The 18,376-nt window shown below is 36.6% G+C and overlaps 1 protein-coding gene across 6 annotated transcripts in view; it reads left to right on the forward strand.

The window, feature by feature from the left end:
* Positions 1–18,376, forward strand: part of CPEB2 (cytoplasmic polyadenylation element binding protein 2) — a 71,056-nt gene that overhangs the window by 15,985 nt on the left and 36,695 nt on the right. For all 6 annotated transcript variants that reach the window (XM_051830096.2, XM_051830101.2, XM_051830084.2 and 3 more), the window contains one exon: positions 15,821–15,871. In XM_051830096.2, the coding sequence (XP_051686056.2) occupies positions 15,821–15,871 (51 nt within the window). The remainder of the gene's footprint in view (positions 1–15,820; positions 15,872–18,376) is intronic.

Below are 18,376 nucleotides of genomic sequence, written 5' to 3' on the forward strand. Positions count from 1 at the left end.
TCATACTTTCCCTTTGAGGCTTGATATAAATCCACCTCCTTTGACCTACAGCTTAAGAAAAATCCTCTTTTGGGATATGCTGGAGGACAAAGAGTGGACTTAAACATGTGTACTATAAGTCACTTCTCTAGAGTTCTGTCAAGTACAGAAATACTAAAACAAATATTTGTTGGAATATTTGCATTCACAATTTGCAGTAGTTTCAATCTAGAATTTCTGTTGATCAGTCTCCTTCCTGAGTTTTCTTCTGTTACATCATAGAATCTTGACAGGGTGATATTTTGTAGTAGTGTCTTTAAGATGAAAAACAGCTCTTAATGAAATTTGAACCAAGCTGGGAAAAATAATCAGCCTGTTGATCTTACAGGATCAGTGTTTACAGATTGTTAATGATATCTGAAGAATTTCTATCAACATACTTATTTTCATTTGTTAGATGTTCTGTGTATAAAATAAGTTAGTGATTCTTTTATATATCTTGATATAATATATCCTATTGCCTTTTATATTAATATTGAAAAATCTAGCAAATTGTTAACTTGAGTGATAAGAGATAGTAGTTATCTCTTGCTATACAACAAATTATCCCAAAACTGAGAAGCTTAAAGCAACAGCAAATGTGTGTTACCTCACAATCTGTGGAGCAGGGATTCAAGAGCAGCTGAACTCTGATGGGTTCTGTCTCAGTATCCAGCACCAAACCAAAATCATGTCTTACTTTGTAAAATTTCTGCATTTTTATTTCTGTAAAGTTAAGTAAGAATTCTCTAGAAAATTTAGTCTTTAAACTCTAGAATATTAGTATTGGCAGCGAGCTAGTGATATAGGGCTAAGCTGATGATACTGATCTGATAGCTAGCCATTTTGTTCTGTTTCTGGATTTTGTTTATAAAAAGTTTCTTGACTTTTAATTAATTTTAATTTTCTAAAAATATTTCAGAAGTTTTATCCATTTATTGGTATGTAATAAGTGTATACATATTTATGGGGTATGGTATTATTTTAAGACATTCATACCTTTTGTATTGATCAAATCATTGTAATTAATATTTTCATTTCCTTATTTCTTTGAAGCGTTTGAACTCTTTTCTTCTGGTTCTTCATGAAAGATACTGGGCTATTGTGAATCATAGTCACCCACTGTACTGTGAATCACTTAACATATTCCTTCTACCTGTTTGGGTACATGTTATCCAACCTCTCTCTCTTTTCCCTCCTGCAAATCCTTTCCAGCCTCTGTATTAATCACAGTTCTACATTTAGATCAACTTTTAAAAACAAAACCAAAAAAAAAAAAATATTCACATATAAGAGAGGGACTTGTGGTATTTGTCTTTCTGTAACTAGCTTATTTGAAGTAACATGATATATTCCAGTTCCATCCATTTTGCTGCAAATGACAGTATTTCATTCTCCTTTTTAGCTGAATAATATTCCATTGTATATGTATATATACTACATTTATTTAGTCATTTATCCATCAGTGAGCACTTAAGTTGATTCCATATCTGGCTATTGTGAATAGTACTGCAATGAGCATAGGAGTGTTCTTCGATGTACTGATTTTATTTCCTTTGAAAATACACAGAAGTGGGATAGCTGGAACATATGATAAATTATACTGGTTCTCCATAGGGGCTATACTAACTTACATTCCCTTCAGTAGTGTATAAGAATAAAAAGACAAAACAGATCAAAAGCTGGCAAAGAAGTGAGGAAAGAGATTTTTGTTGTCTTTTTGATTATTTCTTTTATCTAAAGGAGTTTGAAAGGCTCCTTAATGACTGTTAATGATTTGTGTTGATGGCTTTATAAATGTTATTAGAGTTTGGGCTGGTTGCTGTTTGTTTTGTTTTATTTGCTTCTAGCCAACATTCAACTTAATTTTCTAACTATCTCTATATGCAGGTCTTGTTGTCTTTCAATGTTATGCTAAGAGTTGCAATGGTGTTCACTGTTTAAGATTAGAATCCACTAGATTATGATTAAGAAGAACTTTCCTTCTTTATGTCCTTGATTTCTCTTGAAAGAAAAGTTCTTAGAAGCTCTAGTTCAAGTTCAAGTTAAGATTATTAACTGTTACCAATAGAGAATGAAACTTAAAGGACCTTGAAAAAGGAAGTGGATGCAGCATAAGACTAAGAGAAATTTAATAGTTAAAAAAACTCAAGTTCAAAATTCTTAGGAAAATTATTTTTGGCTTTGGGAAGGGAAAAAACATGTCCACCATCACCTTTAGGAATTTTCAGAAATCTCTGTTTGTCATTGGAGTCTTGTGTTCATATGTATTATGGCAAGGATTTTTTTCAAAAAAAAAAAAAGAACACATTGAGAATCCTTCTCTACAAAGATTAAAGAAGATTAGTGCTTCTGCAGATGCCTATTTAAAATTATCTCATTGGGGCATTTGGCCTAGTGGTAAATACGCTATTTGGGATGCCCACATTCTCATATCAGAGTGGCTGGGTTCAAGTCCTGCCTCTGCTCCCAAACCAAGTTTCCTGCTAACATGCACCCGAGGAAGCAGCAGTGATGGCTCAAGTAGTTGGGTCCCTGCTACCTTTATGGGAGACTTGGATTGAGTTACTAACTCCCAGCTTTGACTGACCCAGCACCAGCCCTTGTGAGCATTTGGGGAGTGAACCAGCCAATGGGCGTTTTCTCTGTCTCTGTGTCTCTCTGCCTCTCAAGTAAATAAAATAAAATGGAATTTTAAGAAGCACATTATCTTGCTACCTGAGTGCTGCCACTTAACATTTTTTGTCTTTTTCTTACCTGTAAAAACTCTACTGCCTCTTGATGTATCATACTGTATATTTTCTTATCTTCCCACACTCTGATCATTACACTTTTTCTTTGAACTGGACCTCAGTAGAGGTGGTAGCAAATGGAAGAAACTAGCATTCTTTCACTCCTGTACTTGTTTCTTCATCTTCGTACTCCTGATCGTTAGGACATCACTGTGGCCAATATACCATCTCCTCTATCTAATCCCTTTCTGAAAATCCTGACCTCTATTTAATACACAAAAATTTTTTTCCCAAAAATAAAATGAATCATGCCATTCAAAGGGTTAAAAAATTTTCCCTATAGGATATAACAGAAAATGAGAAGGAACTTTGAGGATAATTTTTTAAATGAATTATTTATTTTGTTTATATTATTAACGGTGAAAATTTCTGAGAACTGTGTGAACTTAAGCAATGAGAGGTTATATTATCTATTGCTTCATAAGAAGTTACCTCAACATCTAGCAGCTTCAAACAAAAATTATTATCTCACACAGTTTCTTTGGATTAGGATTTGGGATCTATCATGGGTAGCAGTCATCTGAATGATGAGGGCTGGAGCTGGCTCTGTCATGTGGCTGGCACAGTAGTGTGGGCTTTTGGCAGAGTTCCATTCATGGCCACACCAACCATGACTCAGGCTTTCCCACAATGTGGCTGCTGATATTGCCCAGAGTGAATGATAAAAGTTCATGATGGATGCCTCATTGCCTTACATGACGTGGTCTCAATTCGATGGCATCATTTCCACAGTGTCCTAGAAGCTGCATAGGTCAGCTCTGCTCAGTTTGGGAGGGATCTGACAGTTAAGAGATTTGACTAGTAGGAGGCAAGGGATCAGCAGGTGTCAAGGGGCCAACTACCACAGAGGTGAAAGCAGAGCTGTAACTGTGTTTTGTGCTAAGTGTAAAAGGAAACAGACACTGGTCAAGATGAGAGTTAGTGTCAATAGGAAGAAAAGCAGTCAGGCGGATCTCTAGAATGCAAAGAAAGTGGCAGGTTACTGGCCTGCATGATTGTACTAAAAGAAACACCCTTGCATCCCCACCTATGCCCAAAACACAACACTGCTACTTACATCCATACCCCTACTCCCCAGTGGGTTTTACAGATCAATAGGTAACCTCCATTGTTAGATGTTAGTTTTTATGGTTCAACTTAGCTGGTGGGAGAGCCTATTCTTAATGAAGTTTGTGCAGATGTGAAGTGAGGACAACCAGAAATGAAACTCTCGATCTGCTTAATTCCACTAAATATTCCTAGTTTTGTACCAGACACTGTGTGTATATTGTGTGAAATGGACTGGACCTCTGCCTTCATGAAATGTGTATGGCTTACTGGGGAAGGACATTATACCAATACAACATACTTATCATCATGGAGTGTTAGATACACTGTGGAAGATCACAAGTTCTTAGATAGTAATTGGGAGGAAGCACCTAATTTAGATGTGGAGTAAAGGAAGCTGAGGCCTGAAACCTAAGCAGCACAGTGATGGAGAAAATATTGAGGGGAACAACATGTGCCAAGCATGGAAGAGAATGTTGCATTCAAGAAACTGAAAGACTAGTGCTGGCATAGTTTGTTTAGGGCTGCCTGGTGCAGACTGAGTAACACCTGGCAGTCAGCACTGAGGGTGTGTGCTGTCCTTTGCTCTGGACTCTGGGCACTAACACACTATTATATGCTTTCATTAGAATGAGTAGCACTGACCAATCTGCTGCAGTTATTCTGCCCTGGTTTCTCTCTATTTGCATTCCATTTTCTGATGACTGTCTTGATTCTTGGCAAATATTGTTTTCTTTCAAAGGCAGAACAAGCGTGGATTCTTTTAAAGGCCAAGTGGAGTCTTGTAATTTTGCAGTTTTATATTTGCATACCTATTTTTAATAACATGTAATCTTCTTATATGTGTGTGGTTTCATTACCCTTAAACAAAAGAACAAAACAGTGATTATTGTGAGGCTTGCTTCTCTCCCTGCTCCTGACAATTTGAATGAAGGTCTTACTGTGTAAGCATTTTTGCCAAAAATTGTTTATACCCTCCTCCAAAGTAAAAGGGCAAACAAAACATTTAATTTCAGCTCGGAAGAGTTTATTTGAAAGCTGTAGAAGTAAATGCTGTGTCTGTGAGCAGATTCTGAGATTTGTCTCCACAGATCATTGCCTTTACCAGTGTTCCCTGAATAATTTAAAGGAATTCAGGAAAAAAGAATTAACGTGGTTTTACACCAGTAAATGTCTAAATGCAAATGCCTTTCAAACCTTTTGTTTACTTTATGTTTTTGTGTATCCATAGTTGTTTGTATTACTTGATTGCTAAACTATTTTGAGACTCCCAAAGTAAGCAGCTCTGCTTATTTTAAGCAATATAACTTCTGAGAAACAATGTCTCTGGCGTGACAATTAAAGAACTTTTGAGTGGCAAATGTTGTGACACAGCAAGTTTAGGTGCCACTTAAGATGCGTTCATCTTAAATCTGAGTGCCAATTGGAGTCCAAACACCTCTACTTCTGATCCAGCTTCTTGCTAATGTACCTTAGAAGGCATTAGATCAGACTCAAGTAGTCAGGTCCCTACTACCCACATGGGAGACCTAGATTGAGTTCAGGACTCCTGACTGCTGCCTGGCCCATCCTCTGCTGTTGAAGGCATTTGGGGAGTGAACCAGTGGATGGAAGACCTCCCACTCTATCTCTGTCACTCTGACTTTAAAATAAATAAAAAGACTTTTTTTTTTTTTTGGTAAAGGAACTTTTGAGCTGTTCAGAGTTTCTTTTTTTCCTTTTTTTTTTTTTTTTTTTTGACAGGCAGAGTGGACAGTGACAATGGCCACCGCGGCTGGCATGCTGTAGCCGGCGCACCGCGCTGATCCGAAGGCAGGAGCCAGGTGCTTCTCCTGGTCTCCCATGGGGTGCAGGGCCCAAAGACTTGGGCCATCCTCCACTGCACTCCCTGGCCACAGCAGAGAGCTGGCCTGGAAGAGGGGCAACCGGGACAGAATCCGGCGCCCCGACCGGGACTAGAACCCAGTGTGCCGGCACTGCAAGGCGGAGGATTAGCCTATTGAGCCGCGGTGCTGGCCTGTTCAGAGTTTCTCAGACTGAGAGTGTATTAACCACACAGACACTGGACACTGCGCATTGCAAAGTGTGTGAAGAGCGTACTTGGAGAAACTGATATAGAAAAGTCACAGCTAGGAGCTCTATGGGAAATTGTGAGAGTCTAGTGGCATTTATTAAAACAAAGGAAAGTGCAAAATAAAAACAAATATCAATGATATACATCCTAGGGAAGTTATGTCTGCTCCTCTTACACTGCCCTACTGAATTCACTCAGAGTGGGATGCATTATCAAGACTGGTTTTACCTTTCTTCAACCTCTTATGTTTCCTGAAGTCAAAATTTTAGCAGTTGTCCCAAAAAGGTTCAGAAGAAAATCACATATACTGGAATGTCCTTCTCAAAAGATAATTGTAGGGACCAGCATTGTGTGAAATGAGTTGAGCCACTTCCTGTGATGCCTGGATTCCATTTGGGCACCAGTTCCAGTCCCTGTTGCACAACTTCCAATCCTGCCCTCTGCTAATGCACCTAGGAAAGCAGCAGTAGATGGCACAAGTCCTTGTGTCCATGCACCCATGTGGGAGACCTGGATAAAACTGCTGGCTTGTGACTTTGGCCTGGCCCAGCCCCAGCTGTCACGGCCATGTGAGGAGTGTACCAGTAGATGGAAGATAGTTTCCTCGTTCTCTTTCTCTTTATCTCTCTCTCTCTCCTTCTCTCCCTTTGTAACTCTGACTTTCAAATAGATAAATCTTAAAAAAAAAAGATAGTTATGGAGAGATTGTTCTGTATGCTTTCAGGATTCAAGTAAAATGTTTTCATTCATTTCAAACATTTATTTATGTATTTGAGAGGTGGATTTACAGACACAGAGAAGGAGATGCATAGGGAAAGGTCTTCCATCTGCTGTTTCACTCCCCAAGTGGCCGCACCGGCCAGAACTGAGCTGATCCAGAGCCAGGAGCCAGGAGCCAAGTCTCCCAAATGGATGCAAGGGACTAGGCACTTAGACCATCTTCTAATGCTTTCTCAGCCCATTAGCAGAGAGCTGGATTGGAAGAGGAGCAGCTGGGACAATAACCAGCTTCCACATGGGATGCTGGTGCCATGGGAGGAGTCTTAGCCTACTATGCCACAACTCTGGTCCTATTCATTTTAAAAAGAATTAGAATTTACGTATTCTTTCCCACTTCATTAATTTTTCTTTTCCCTATGACCTTTGGTAAAGGGAAAAAAGTTATTATCTTTGGAATAAATTATATTTATTTAGAAGCCATAGACATTTTATTAAATGTATGTGACTTTAAAAGATATACAGAGATATAATAAATAGCTGCTCAGAATTAAGATCCTTTTAATAAAATTGCAACTTGGAAAAATTTAACTCTTGTCATCACTGATAGTTTCTATAGACTGAAGGGAATTATGAAAATGTGTATGTAACAGTTCTTATTTTAGAAAGTTTATTTGAAATATAGGGTCATAGAGATTTTTAACCTTTTTTATTATTGTTATTTGGAAGGCAGAGTGATGGAGAAAGAGAGAGAGAGATCTTCCATCCACTGGTTCACCTCTTAAATGCCCAATCAGCCCTTAGCTGGGCCACGCCAAAGCCAGGAGCCAGGAACTCCATACTGGTCTCCCATGTGGGTAGCAGGAACTCAAGCACTTGAGCCACCGTCCACTGCCTCCCAAGCTAGATTGGAAATGGAGGTGGATTCAGGTACCCCAAGTGGGTGGCGGGTACCCGGGTGTACTCCAGCCATCATCTCCTGCCTCCCAAGCTAGATTGGAAATGGAGGTGGATTCAGGTACCCCAAGTGGGTGGCGGGTACCCGGGTGTACTCCAGCTATCATCTCCTGCCTCCCAAGCTAGATTGGAAATGGAGGTGGATTCAGGTACCCCAAGTGGGTGGTGGGTACCCGGGTATACTCCAGCTATCATCTCCTGCCTCCCAGGTGCACGTTGACAGGAAGCCGCACTGGAAGCAGAGTTGCAGGATTCTAACCAGGCACTCTGAAATGAGATGTGGGCCAAACAGCAGGCCTTCAATGAGTTTTCTTAGAATAGCATTTCAGTATTCAGAATATATATGTGCATATGGAAAGCCTGTTATTCACTGTAGCACATCTTTCTATAATTTTAATTTATTTTAACTATTATTTTTAAAAAGTAACAAAAAATAATGTTGCTTGAATGAAAATTACAGTAATAAAAGCAAATACTTGGGATGATTAGACTATAAATTTTAACTGTTTATAGTTTTTTTGAAGAAATATTTGAGAATTTCTTATGAAGATTTTTTCCCCAAAGTATAGCATTTTATTCTGTTTCTGTTTATTTTCTTATTACAAATAATAGCATTTATAAAGGAAATTTTAAAGCCTTAGAAAGAAATAAGTTTTAAAATCAAGTTTCACAAACTAAAATAACCACTATTAATATTTTGATGTGTAATTTTTCTAGTCTTTTCCTTTTTGATGTGTAACCTTAAAATATTTGTAATATTCAAATCTCTTCCTTACCTTCAACTTGCTGTTTAACTTTTTAAAACATTAGTTTAAAAAATGTAGGTACATAGATTAGAAAGTCAAATTAGCTCCATAGTTTATTTAGTAAAAGATAGAAGTCTTCTGCCTCATCACTTGCTCAGATTAATTATTCATATAGTTATTTGTAAATAATATGCTTATATATTTCCTACATTTTAGATATCATATTTCCTACATTTTAGATATCATGGTTGATAATCTTTAATGATTTACCCATCTTCTGATTCTCTGCTTCTCTGTCTTCTCAAATGAGTTACATAACTGAACCTCTAATGTAAATAATATTTATAGACAAACCTTGTATGTTGTTATCATATAATACAACATTTTGTTTTTCATATAACTTTGTTTTGTCCTGGAATTAATCGTTGTCTTTTTTAGTGGGTTTTCCTAGATTAATTAATTCCACAGAATTGTGAACGTTTTTAACACATATGAAAACGTCAAATAATCATTCAGATTGATCATTTTCTCTGCCTCTGGAGGTTTCCTTTTTATATCTCTCTATCATTTGGGGACATCCATCATCCTGGGCATTACTTTCTCCTGTGGAATCCATGTTTTGATCTCCATGTCCTTTTCTTAATGATTAATGCCTTTGTTCTGTTGGGCCTATCTTACAATACTTTCCTGCCTATGGTACATAAATTTTAAGACACTATATATGTGAAAGCATATTTAGTCTACTTATATAACTTGCTAGGCTGCTGATATGGAACTATATATTAATATTTTAGAATGTTGAAGGTATGATTTCATTGCTTTTAAATTCCAGGGTTGCCTTGTTAGGCCATTCTGAAACTGTTCATTTGTCTGATTACCTTGCAGTGTGGCATTAATTTTATTTTTCTTTCTAGACTCTCTTAAGATCTTATGTCTGTAGTTCTGAACTATCATAATGTGCAATGTAGCTCTTGGAATACACATGTCCTTCCTTAATTTATGTATTGAGCTACACCTTCATTTGGACTCTTAATTCAGAGATGGAGTGTAATTTCTTTGATAATTTTTTTATTTTTTATTTTACTTACTTTCTGAAATTAATGTTTTCAAGTGTTAAACTCCTACTCTCAGAATCTGCTTTTCTTTTCTATTTCCCATTGTTACATCTTTTTTGCTTTTGAAGTGATATCTTCATCTCCTTGCAACCTTTCTGTTGATTTTTTTACTTAATTTTTTGTTTTGGTAATTTTTAAGAACCTCTTTTAAAAATTCTCAGAATTTTCCTATTATATCTTTTTATTTAATCTTATGTCTCTGAAGGAGATTATAGTGTATCAAGATTATTTTTCCAGTTCCTTATATTGCTTATGCTTCTTCTAAATTCCTCTTTTCTATTTGTTTTGCTATGTTCTTTTTTCCCACAGATTTTAAAGCTTTTATCAAATATCTTATTATCTTTTAATGTCCATGCATCCAGGTAAGACACAGAAATGGGGTTTATAAGTTCTTTGCACGTAGAACTGGTGGTGATTACTGTTAGCCAGTGAAGTGAAGCCCTCACAAGGTCTGCATCTAGGTCTTTTCTTTTGGTCTGGGAAACAGAACTGGATGTGCCGGGAATGGTAGGCTTAGTTGCTAGCCTTCCTTGAAGAGCCAAAAAGGGAGCACTCTGCCTCTGATTATTTTAGAAACCAGCAAGTAGTCATCAACATTCCTGTTTCCAGTTCCACACCACATCTACCCTCAGTAGATGTTATCCAGAGCTTCCTATTTCTGAATCTTCCCAAGTGTCTACTATAATAAATGGCTTATTTCTTGAGTACCTTTCTATGCACACACTGGCTTAGGATTGTGTTTTCAATGACTTCTGGTCTACAAAGTCAGTTCCCACTCAACCATTTACAATTGCAGCTTCCAAAACATTGCTGACTTGATTGTTCTGTGATTCTGTCCCATTTTCTTTGTCTTACTGGGTTGTATGTCTTGAATGCTTCCTTACATGTCACTTTGGGGTGTCAGAAGAAATAGAAGTGAATGCATGTGTTCATTTAATCCATGATGTTCTATTGGAAGTCTCTGCAATACTGGCACAACTTCTACTTCTTCAATGAAGACTTCCTGGCACCCCATCAAGAGTAGATTACTTTGTGTTAAAGAGTCATAAAATTATATTGCTTTTTGATCAATGTATCTTTCTCATGTAGTTTAGTTTTTTGGGATTTTTTTAAAAAATTAATGTATCTGTCACATGAGAGTGTGTTACAGGAGCAATGGCCATATCTATTTTTATTTTACCTCAATTCCACATCTGTCAGAATACCAAGCAAATGACAAGTGCTCAATAAAGTATTATTCTTAAAACTTTTAAAATCATCCTATATTGTATCTATACATGTAAAATAGTTTGTATGTGTAACTATTTCCCTGCTTTGGATATTCAGGTATTTCAAATGTTAAATAAAATTGAAGGGATTGTGTGTGTGTGTGTGTGTGTGTTTATTTCCATAAGATAAATTTAATACATTGTTTTTGAGGCTCTGGATTGATACAATGCACCACTGTGCTGATGCGAAGCCAGGAGCCAGGTGCTTCTCCTGGTCTCCCATGCAGTGCAGGGCCCAAGCACTCGGGCCATCCTCCACTGCACTCCCTGGCCACAGCAGAGAGCTGGACTGAAAGAGGTGCAACCGGGACAGAATCTGGCGCCCCAATCGGGACTAGAACCCGGTGTGCCGGCGCCGCAGGCGGAGGATTAGCCTGTTGAGCTGCGGCGCTGGAACTGTTTTAAAAAGCATTCTTTTTATTTATTTAAAAGTTAGTGTTAGGGCCTGCGCTGTTGACTCTCTTCCGTTAATCCTCCGCCTGAGGTCCTGGCATCCCATATGGGTGCCGGGTTAGTCCCTTCTGTTCCTCTTCCAGTCCAGCTCTCTGCTGTGGCCTGGGAAGGCAGTGGAGGATGGCCCAAGTGCTTGGGCTCTTGCACCTGCATGGGAGACCAGGAGGAAGCACCTGGCTCCTGGCTTCGGATGGGCACAGCACGCTGGCGTAGCTGTCATTTGGGGGGTGAACCAGTGGAAGGAGGACCTTTCCGTCTCTCTCTCACTGTCTAACTCTGTCAAAGAAAAAAAAAAGTTAGTGTTAGAGAAAGGGAGATACAGAGATCTTCTGTCTGCTGGTTCACTCCCCAGATGGCCACAATGGGCAGGGCTGGGTCAGGTGAAAGCTAGGTCCATTTGAGTCTCCCATGTGGGTGCAGGGGCCCAAACACTTAGGCTATCCCTTGTTGCCTTTCCCAGGCCATTAGCAGGGAGCAGGATTGGAAGGGGAATAACCAGGCCACGAACTGACACCCATATGGGATTGCAGGCTCGTAGAGTGAGGCTTTACCCACTGTGCCACGACAGTGGCCCCAGAGGAAAAATTTTATTTTGTCAAAAAGCAGAAAGCAGCACTTTGGCATTATTCTTCCTTCCTCCAAATACTTAAGGAATTTAGAGATGAGCTAAAATGGAAGTTCTGTGATTTTTCTACTGACTTAAAGAGCATTTTTCCCATGCCCCATATACAAAAACACCTTTAGGTATCTATACTTCCAGTTGAGTCCATGAGATGTTTCATTTGTACATTCAGCAAATGCTTGAGAGCCTATTGTGCTGGGCTGCTAGGAATACAGTAGAGAAAGAGTCAAAGTCCTTGCCCTCATAGATCCTCTGGTTTTAAAGAAATACAGAAACAGTAATGAAATATTAGATAATAGTCATTACAATGAAGGGAAAAATACAGTGTTAGGAAGATACAGGAAGAAAGAAGCTGCTGTTTAGGAAGGATGGTCTGTGATTCCATCGCTCAAAAGCCTGCGGGAGGTTAGGGGTGCAGGCTTTGATTATGTCTGGACAAATGCATTCGAGCAGAAGGAAGTAGAAAGTTCCTCCCTAGTGAATATGCCTGACGTGCATAAGGAAGAGCAAAGAGGCCAGCAGAGTTAGAACGGTAGATCAGGTGCCAGATGCTTGCTCTAAATATAATCTGGTAATTTACCTATTTGAGAGAAGTTTATATACAGTTATCATATTTCTTGGTGTTTTTAGTTACTGAGATGTATTTTAAAGCAATTAACATGCATATGTATCATGTAAATAAATATACTATAGATCCTGTAATTACTCATTATACCTAAAAATAAACGTGTACTTTTTAAAATATTTATTTTTTAAAAAATTTTATTTTTTTTTAAAGATTTTATTTATTTGAGAGGTTGAGTTACAGACAGAGAGAGGGAGAGACAGTTGGTTCACTCCTCAGATGGCTGTAATGGCCAGAGCTGAGCCTATCCAAAGCCAGTAGCCAGGAGCTTCTTCCAGATCTCCCACATGGGTGCAGGGGACCAAATACCTGGGCCATCTTCCACTGCTTTCCCAGGCCAGTAGAGAACTGGATAGGAAGAGGAGCAGCTGGGATGTGAACCAGCACCCATATGAGATGCCAGCAACGCAAGTGGAGGCTTAGCCTACTACACCACAGCACTGGCTCCTAAAAATATATATTTTAAATTACATAGTATCTTGATGTAAAAGGAGAACTGCCAAGAGGTAGTACATGCACATTTATTTATAGATATATTGAAACTGTTATGAAATCATGCTTTATCATATTTTCACATTAAGCAATAACCTGGTGGTTCAATTTGCATATACATTATATATATACATGTTTAATTTGCATGAATTTATTACTAGTGGACTTTATTTGTAAGTTTAAGTTCTGGGAAAACAGAAAACTTAGAAGTAGATTTAAAAAGATAGTTTATTTCTCTTAAAGAGACATTAATAGTTCAAGTAATGTGGTAATCTTCATGGATCTATATCTTCCACACCCAGTCTCTGCTCCCTAGTCTAATGTGATTTCTTCCATTTAGCCATTATATCTGAATTCCAGCAAACAGAATATAGAAATTAGAAGGCTTTCCCTTTGAAGCATACTTCCTAAAAATTGCACATGCAACTATTATTTGGCATCTCATTGTCCAAATCTTCCACATGGGCACGCATAGTTACAGGGAAAGCTCAGAAATGTAGTTTTTACTCTGAGCAGCTCTGTGCCTGTGTATCATTGGATGTTCTATTGCTGGCAGGAACAAATGATGCTACTGTATAACTGTCAGTCTCTGCACCTTGCAAACAATGGGGAGAAATTGGAGGTATAGCAATGCATTTTTTCCTCTTTGTCTTTTTTTCTGTATTAAAGTTTAGCATATCTATTATACTATTTAACCATGCTGTGATTTTTTTTAACTGAAAAATGTATCCTGTGACCTACTATACATACATTTCTCTAAGTAATGACTAAGAGTAGGGAGCCAAACTGTTTAGATTCAAATCTTACCTGTGTCACTTGCCACTGCTATAGCATTGGACACCTTACTTAACCCTTTGTGTTACAATGTCTTCATCTTAAAATGAAAATACAGTAGTATCTAACTCAAACGATTGCTCTCAGAAGTAAACAATTTGTTGTAAATAGAAAAGCTCATGACACATAATAACCCTTCAAATGCTGTTAGTTATTACTATCAATTATCAGATTCTTAGTGAAAGTACTGTTAATAATACGCTAAGTAAAATCACTGTACAGGTTAACTTGTAAAGATGTATTAATATTTTCACTGCGGGAGTGGAAAAGTGATAAGATAACTTAAAGCCTAAATTTTATTATTTTACTTTGGAGAATTTTATTAGTTACATTAAGAGGTTTTTCCTTTGTGGGAGCTATAATATTGTAAAACATATATACACATATATGAGTGTTCCTTCACAAGCAGGTATCTTTCTTTTGAACTTCCCACATATCTGACATCTTTTAAGTCATTCAGAGCTAAGATGTCATAAAGCTACCCATCAGTAAAAATATTTTGTTACCTGTATCTTGGGATAAATAAAGTTAACAGTGAACTTATTAAAGAATAATTATGTGGTAATTGAAAGTTGAATGCCTCCCAAGGTGGAACTAGGCTTCAGAATTTGTTTAATTACTTTTCTAGAAAGTCTGGCCTGAATCCTTGAGTTTAGTATAGTTAACGCTCTGTGTTGTTTATATATACCATATTATACCTAACGCTTTGAGCACCTGGTAAATTTCATTGGAATTGTCTATTTGTGTTTTTCTCCCCTGCCACTTCATAAGCAGAGTCTCTGTCTTATTTACCTTTACATCCTACATATTGTCAGTATGGAAGACTCAATTTGTTATACTGAAAAACAAGCCAAGTTGCCACTTTTGTAGTTTGTTTTAATATTTACATCTCAAGTCAGAGCCAGCAATAAATTTTTTATGGCCTTAAATTGTTGTCTAATTTTGGTCTTCTATAGCAAGATGTTTAGAAATAGGCTTATTTCCAAGAAAAGCTTCAATACTTGAAAGTAATGTTCTATTTGTTGAACAGCTTCCTGGCTCCTTCTACCTCCTTTGATTATCCTCCTGTTTCTTGATACTAAGGCACCACAACAAGAAACTTAATTATATGTGTTAGAGTATGAAAAATTTATTCAGCACATTATTTAGTTAACCAATGTCATAAAACATGAAACTCAAGGGTAAATAAGAGTTCGTTAGTTGTCCTTTTGAAGGACAGTAACACTTATTCTGCTTACTGTGTTGAGTCTGAAACCAAATATGCCATAATTCAATTAGATCTCTGAAGTGTGTTGTCTATAGCTGTATCTCCCTCTCATATATGTGTTTATTTTAATGTCAAAATTGGGTTATCTGTCAGTCACTACTGCATTAGATGATCAAATTCTGTTCATAATTAAAAGCCAACGATCTGTCTTCTATGGAATATTTGAATACAGCAAAAGACAGAGTGCAGAGTACTTGCTAATGTGGTAAAGATAGAAGCAGCTTTTTAGTACTTTTTACTAATCATGTCAACTTCATTCAAATTTCTATTAGTAACATTTATAATAACATATTTTAAATGTTTTCATTATAATTATTTAAATATGACCAGTTATTAAATGCAAGTATGATGAGGTTTTTCTCTTTTATGATAATATTTTAGTTGTTTTTGATATAGGAATATAGATTCCTTTCCTTCAAGTTTCATTTTTTGCAAAAGAGTTCTGTAAATAAAATTGCAAACAGCTTTGAAAATATTAAAACAGTTCACATCCCATATTAATTTTGCAAGACTGGGTTACCTGCTTTTTTTTATTTCACAAAACAAGCTTTGTTCTGTTGGCATAGCTAGCAGATCACATTGTGATCTTATGATCTAGGAACTAAGGTTAACTGGTTTGTTTTGTTTTAACTTTCAAAGATAATTTTAGTTAATATACTTTGAGTTAAACATTAGCATTTTTAGTTCTTTAAAAATGTACAGTGCTTGGAAATTTCTTCATCACCCCCTCCTCCTTTTTTGCTTTTCAAATAGTGCCGTAATCTTTAAATTCTTCTTTCCTGTCTCTTTAAAGGTCGATTGAGCTATCCACATCCAGGAACTGACAATCTGTTGATGTTAAATGGTAAGTTTTACAGAAATATCTTATGTTTCTAATTGATTTATATAAATAGAGATGACTAAATATATGTTTCTCTACACCTCCCCATGTATGCAATTTAATTATTTTTAATTGTAAAAATAAAGGTATACTATTACTGTGTAGAAAGTAGAGTTAGGAATCTGAATATACTCTATATGTCTAGCTGGCAAACCATCATTGAAGTGTATTTGGACAGTGTGGTTTAATTCAATAATCACTGACTTTAGAGGCAATCCTTATTTGAATATTGACTTTTCCATTTAATGTTTGGCATTGGACAAATTAGGTGTGAGTTCAGTTTTAGTTTCCCCATATGTGAAATGGGAATATAATCCCAAGATTTTTTGTTTGTTTGTTTTAAGATTTATTTATTTATTTGAAAGAGTTACAGAAAGAGAGGGAGAGACAGAGAAAGTGAAAGATGTTCCATCTACTGGTTCACTACCAGATGCCCTCAGCAACCAAGGCTGAGCCAGACCAAAGCCAGGAGCCAAACAGTTGGGCCATCTTCTGCTGCTTTTCCCAGGCCATTAGCAGGAAGCTGATTTGGAAGTATGGGAAATGAACTGGTATTCACATGGGATGCCTGCATCACAGGTGGCAGCTCTACCTGCTACACCACAATACCAACCCTCAATCTCAGCATTTATTATGAGAATTAAATGAGATAATGTTTGCGAAGTGCATAAAACTTATTTCTTAGTATAGCACTTGTATTTATATTTAAGGAATATACCACTCTATCTGTAAATATGGTTGTTACACTAACCTAATTTATTCTAATTAGAAAGTTTATACTGTGAAGTGCACTATAAACCTTCAATAAAGTATGTTTTTTTTTTCTGTTGGACAAACAATAATTTATTCACAGAGTCATCATACTTAGAGCAGCTTTGATATGGGAGTAGGGTTGGAGGATTAAACTATCCCTCACAAAAGTATTTTTAAATCAGAGGGTAGGTGGGAAGAGTGAAATTGGAAAAGGAAGGAATAGAAATGGTAATTATAGTATTTACTTTAAGAAAACATCATAGTATCATTAAAAGGGTCTGGCTCTCCTGTTTCTACTCATGCTTTCTTGAAATAAGATGCAGTGAAGTTGTGGAACAAAGACTGAGAATAAGGTCAGTGTAAAGCTAGACCATGTGAAGTAATTTCAAGTGAAAACTATAGTGATAGAAAGATAGAAATAAAGTCCAGGCCACCTGGGAGATTGTCAGATTAGACAGGAGTAAGAGAAAAATTGAGGAAGCAGAGTATTAGGTGAGGTGATTGGTTGGTTTGATCAACACTTGACTATAAGGTATTGAGGTAAGGTGTTGCCTTGTCCCAACTGTGCATTTTATAATTAGTGAGAATCTTTAAGGATGGTTAGCAATACAATTCTCAAGGTGCTCCTGAAGTCAGTCTGACTGTTCTAGGCTGAGGCCATGCACAGGCCATACTTTGCAGTGGTCCAGTAGATCACTGTGAATTTAACAGTTTATAGTATGTACGTGGATTTTGGTTAGAAGTGTAGTGGAAGTTACATTTAAGGACTTTTTCATTCACCTTTTTTTTCCTATCACATAAACATATAATTTGAGTAGCTGGTCTCTAGTTCTAGATTTGTAACTAAAATGATGGCCCTTAAATAGAGTTTACAAAACTCAAAATAACTTGCAATTTATATTATTCCCTTGGCATGATTTATAAAATAATGATCAGTTTAGGTAGCATTAAGTTATTTATGTATTGATCTGACTTATTTTCTTCTGCAACATTCTATGTGTTGAATAAAAATTATTTGCATTTTAATTTCTGAACAAGCAATTTTGTAAAACAAAAATTGAATTTGAATATATTTCACATATTAAAGTCCATTTGAAAGAAAGAACCCCATAATTTTTCACATCATTCACAGGTGTTCATAGATTGCTGAATGGATAGTAAGCCAGGATGCCCACAATAAAATGTATCAGTTCTGTGTAAGCAAAGAGCTTAGTAGCCACACTTTTTTGAAACTTTTGGTTTATTACAGTAAACACTTTTAAACTAATATGATTTTGTCAGTTACCAAATGCTTGTAAATAATCTAAATGTTAAATTCAAAAGTGTTTCATCACATTGTAGAACACACAAATATTTTATTTCAGTTAAGTTGTAGCTTCTGGACAGATCTACTTTTGCATTATTTGAGCACTGTTAGTTTGCTGTAACAAGTATTCAATACAGGAAGCTAGTCTTGAAGTTCTGATTTTCTTCTGGCAAAGGGACTAAGGGAGGAAAAAAGTTAAAGTAGGACATCAAAATGTGTTTATGTCAGAAAGAGAGATAATTGATCCAAAGAGAAAAAGTTTCCTTTACTCATTTGGAATCCTTTCTTAAGAGGCAAAATTAGAATTGCCTAACTTATGCATTTGTGAGGAAAAGAAATATTGAATATTAACGAATTAAATAATTTCATTGGACATCATGGTTATTGAAGAGAAAACTACGGGCAAATTA

Source organism: Oryctolagus cuniculus, chromosome 2, assembly GCF_964237555.1.
Source record: "Oryctolagus cuniculus chromosome 2, mOryCun1.1, whole genome shotgun sequence".
In the NCBI taxonomy this organism is placed as follows: domain Eukaryota; kingdom Metazoa; phylum Chordata; class Mammalia; order Lagomorpha; family Leporidae; genus Oryctolagus; species Oryctolagus cuniculus.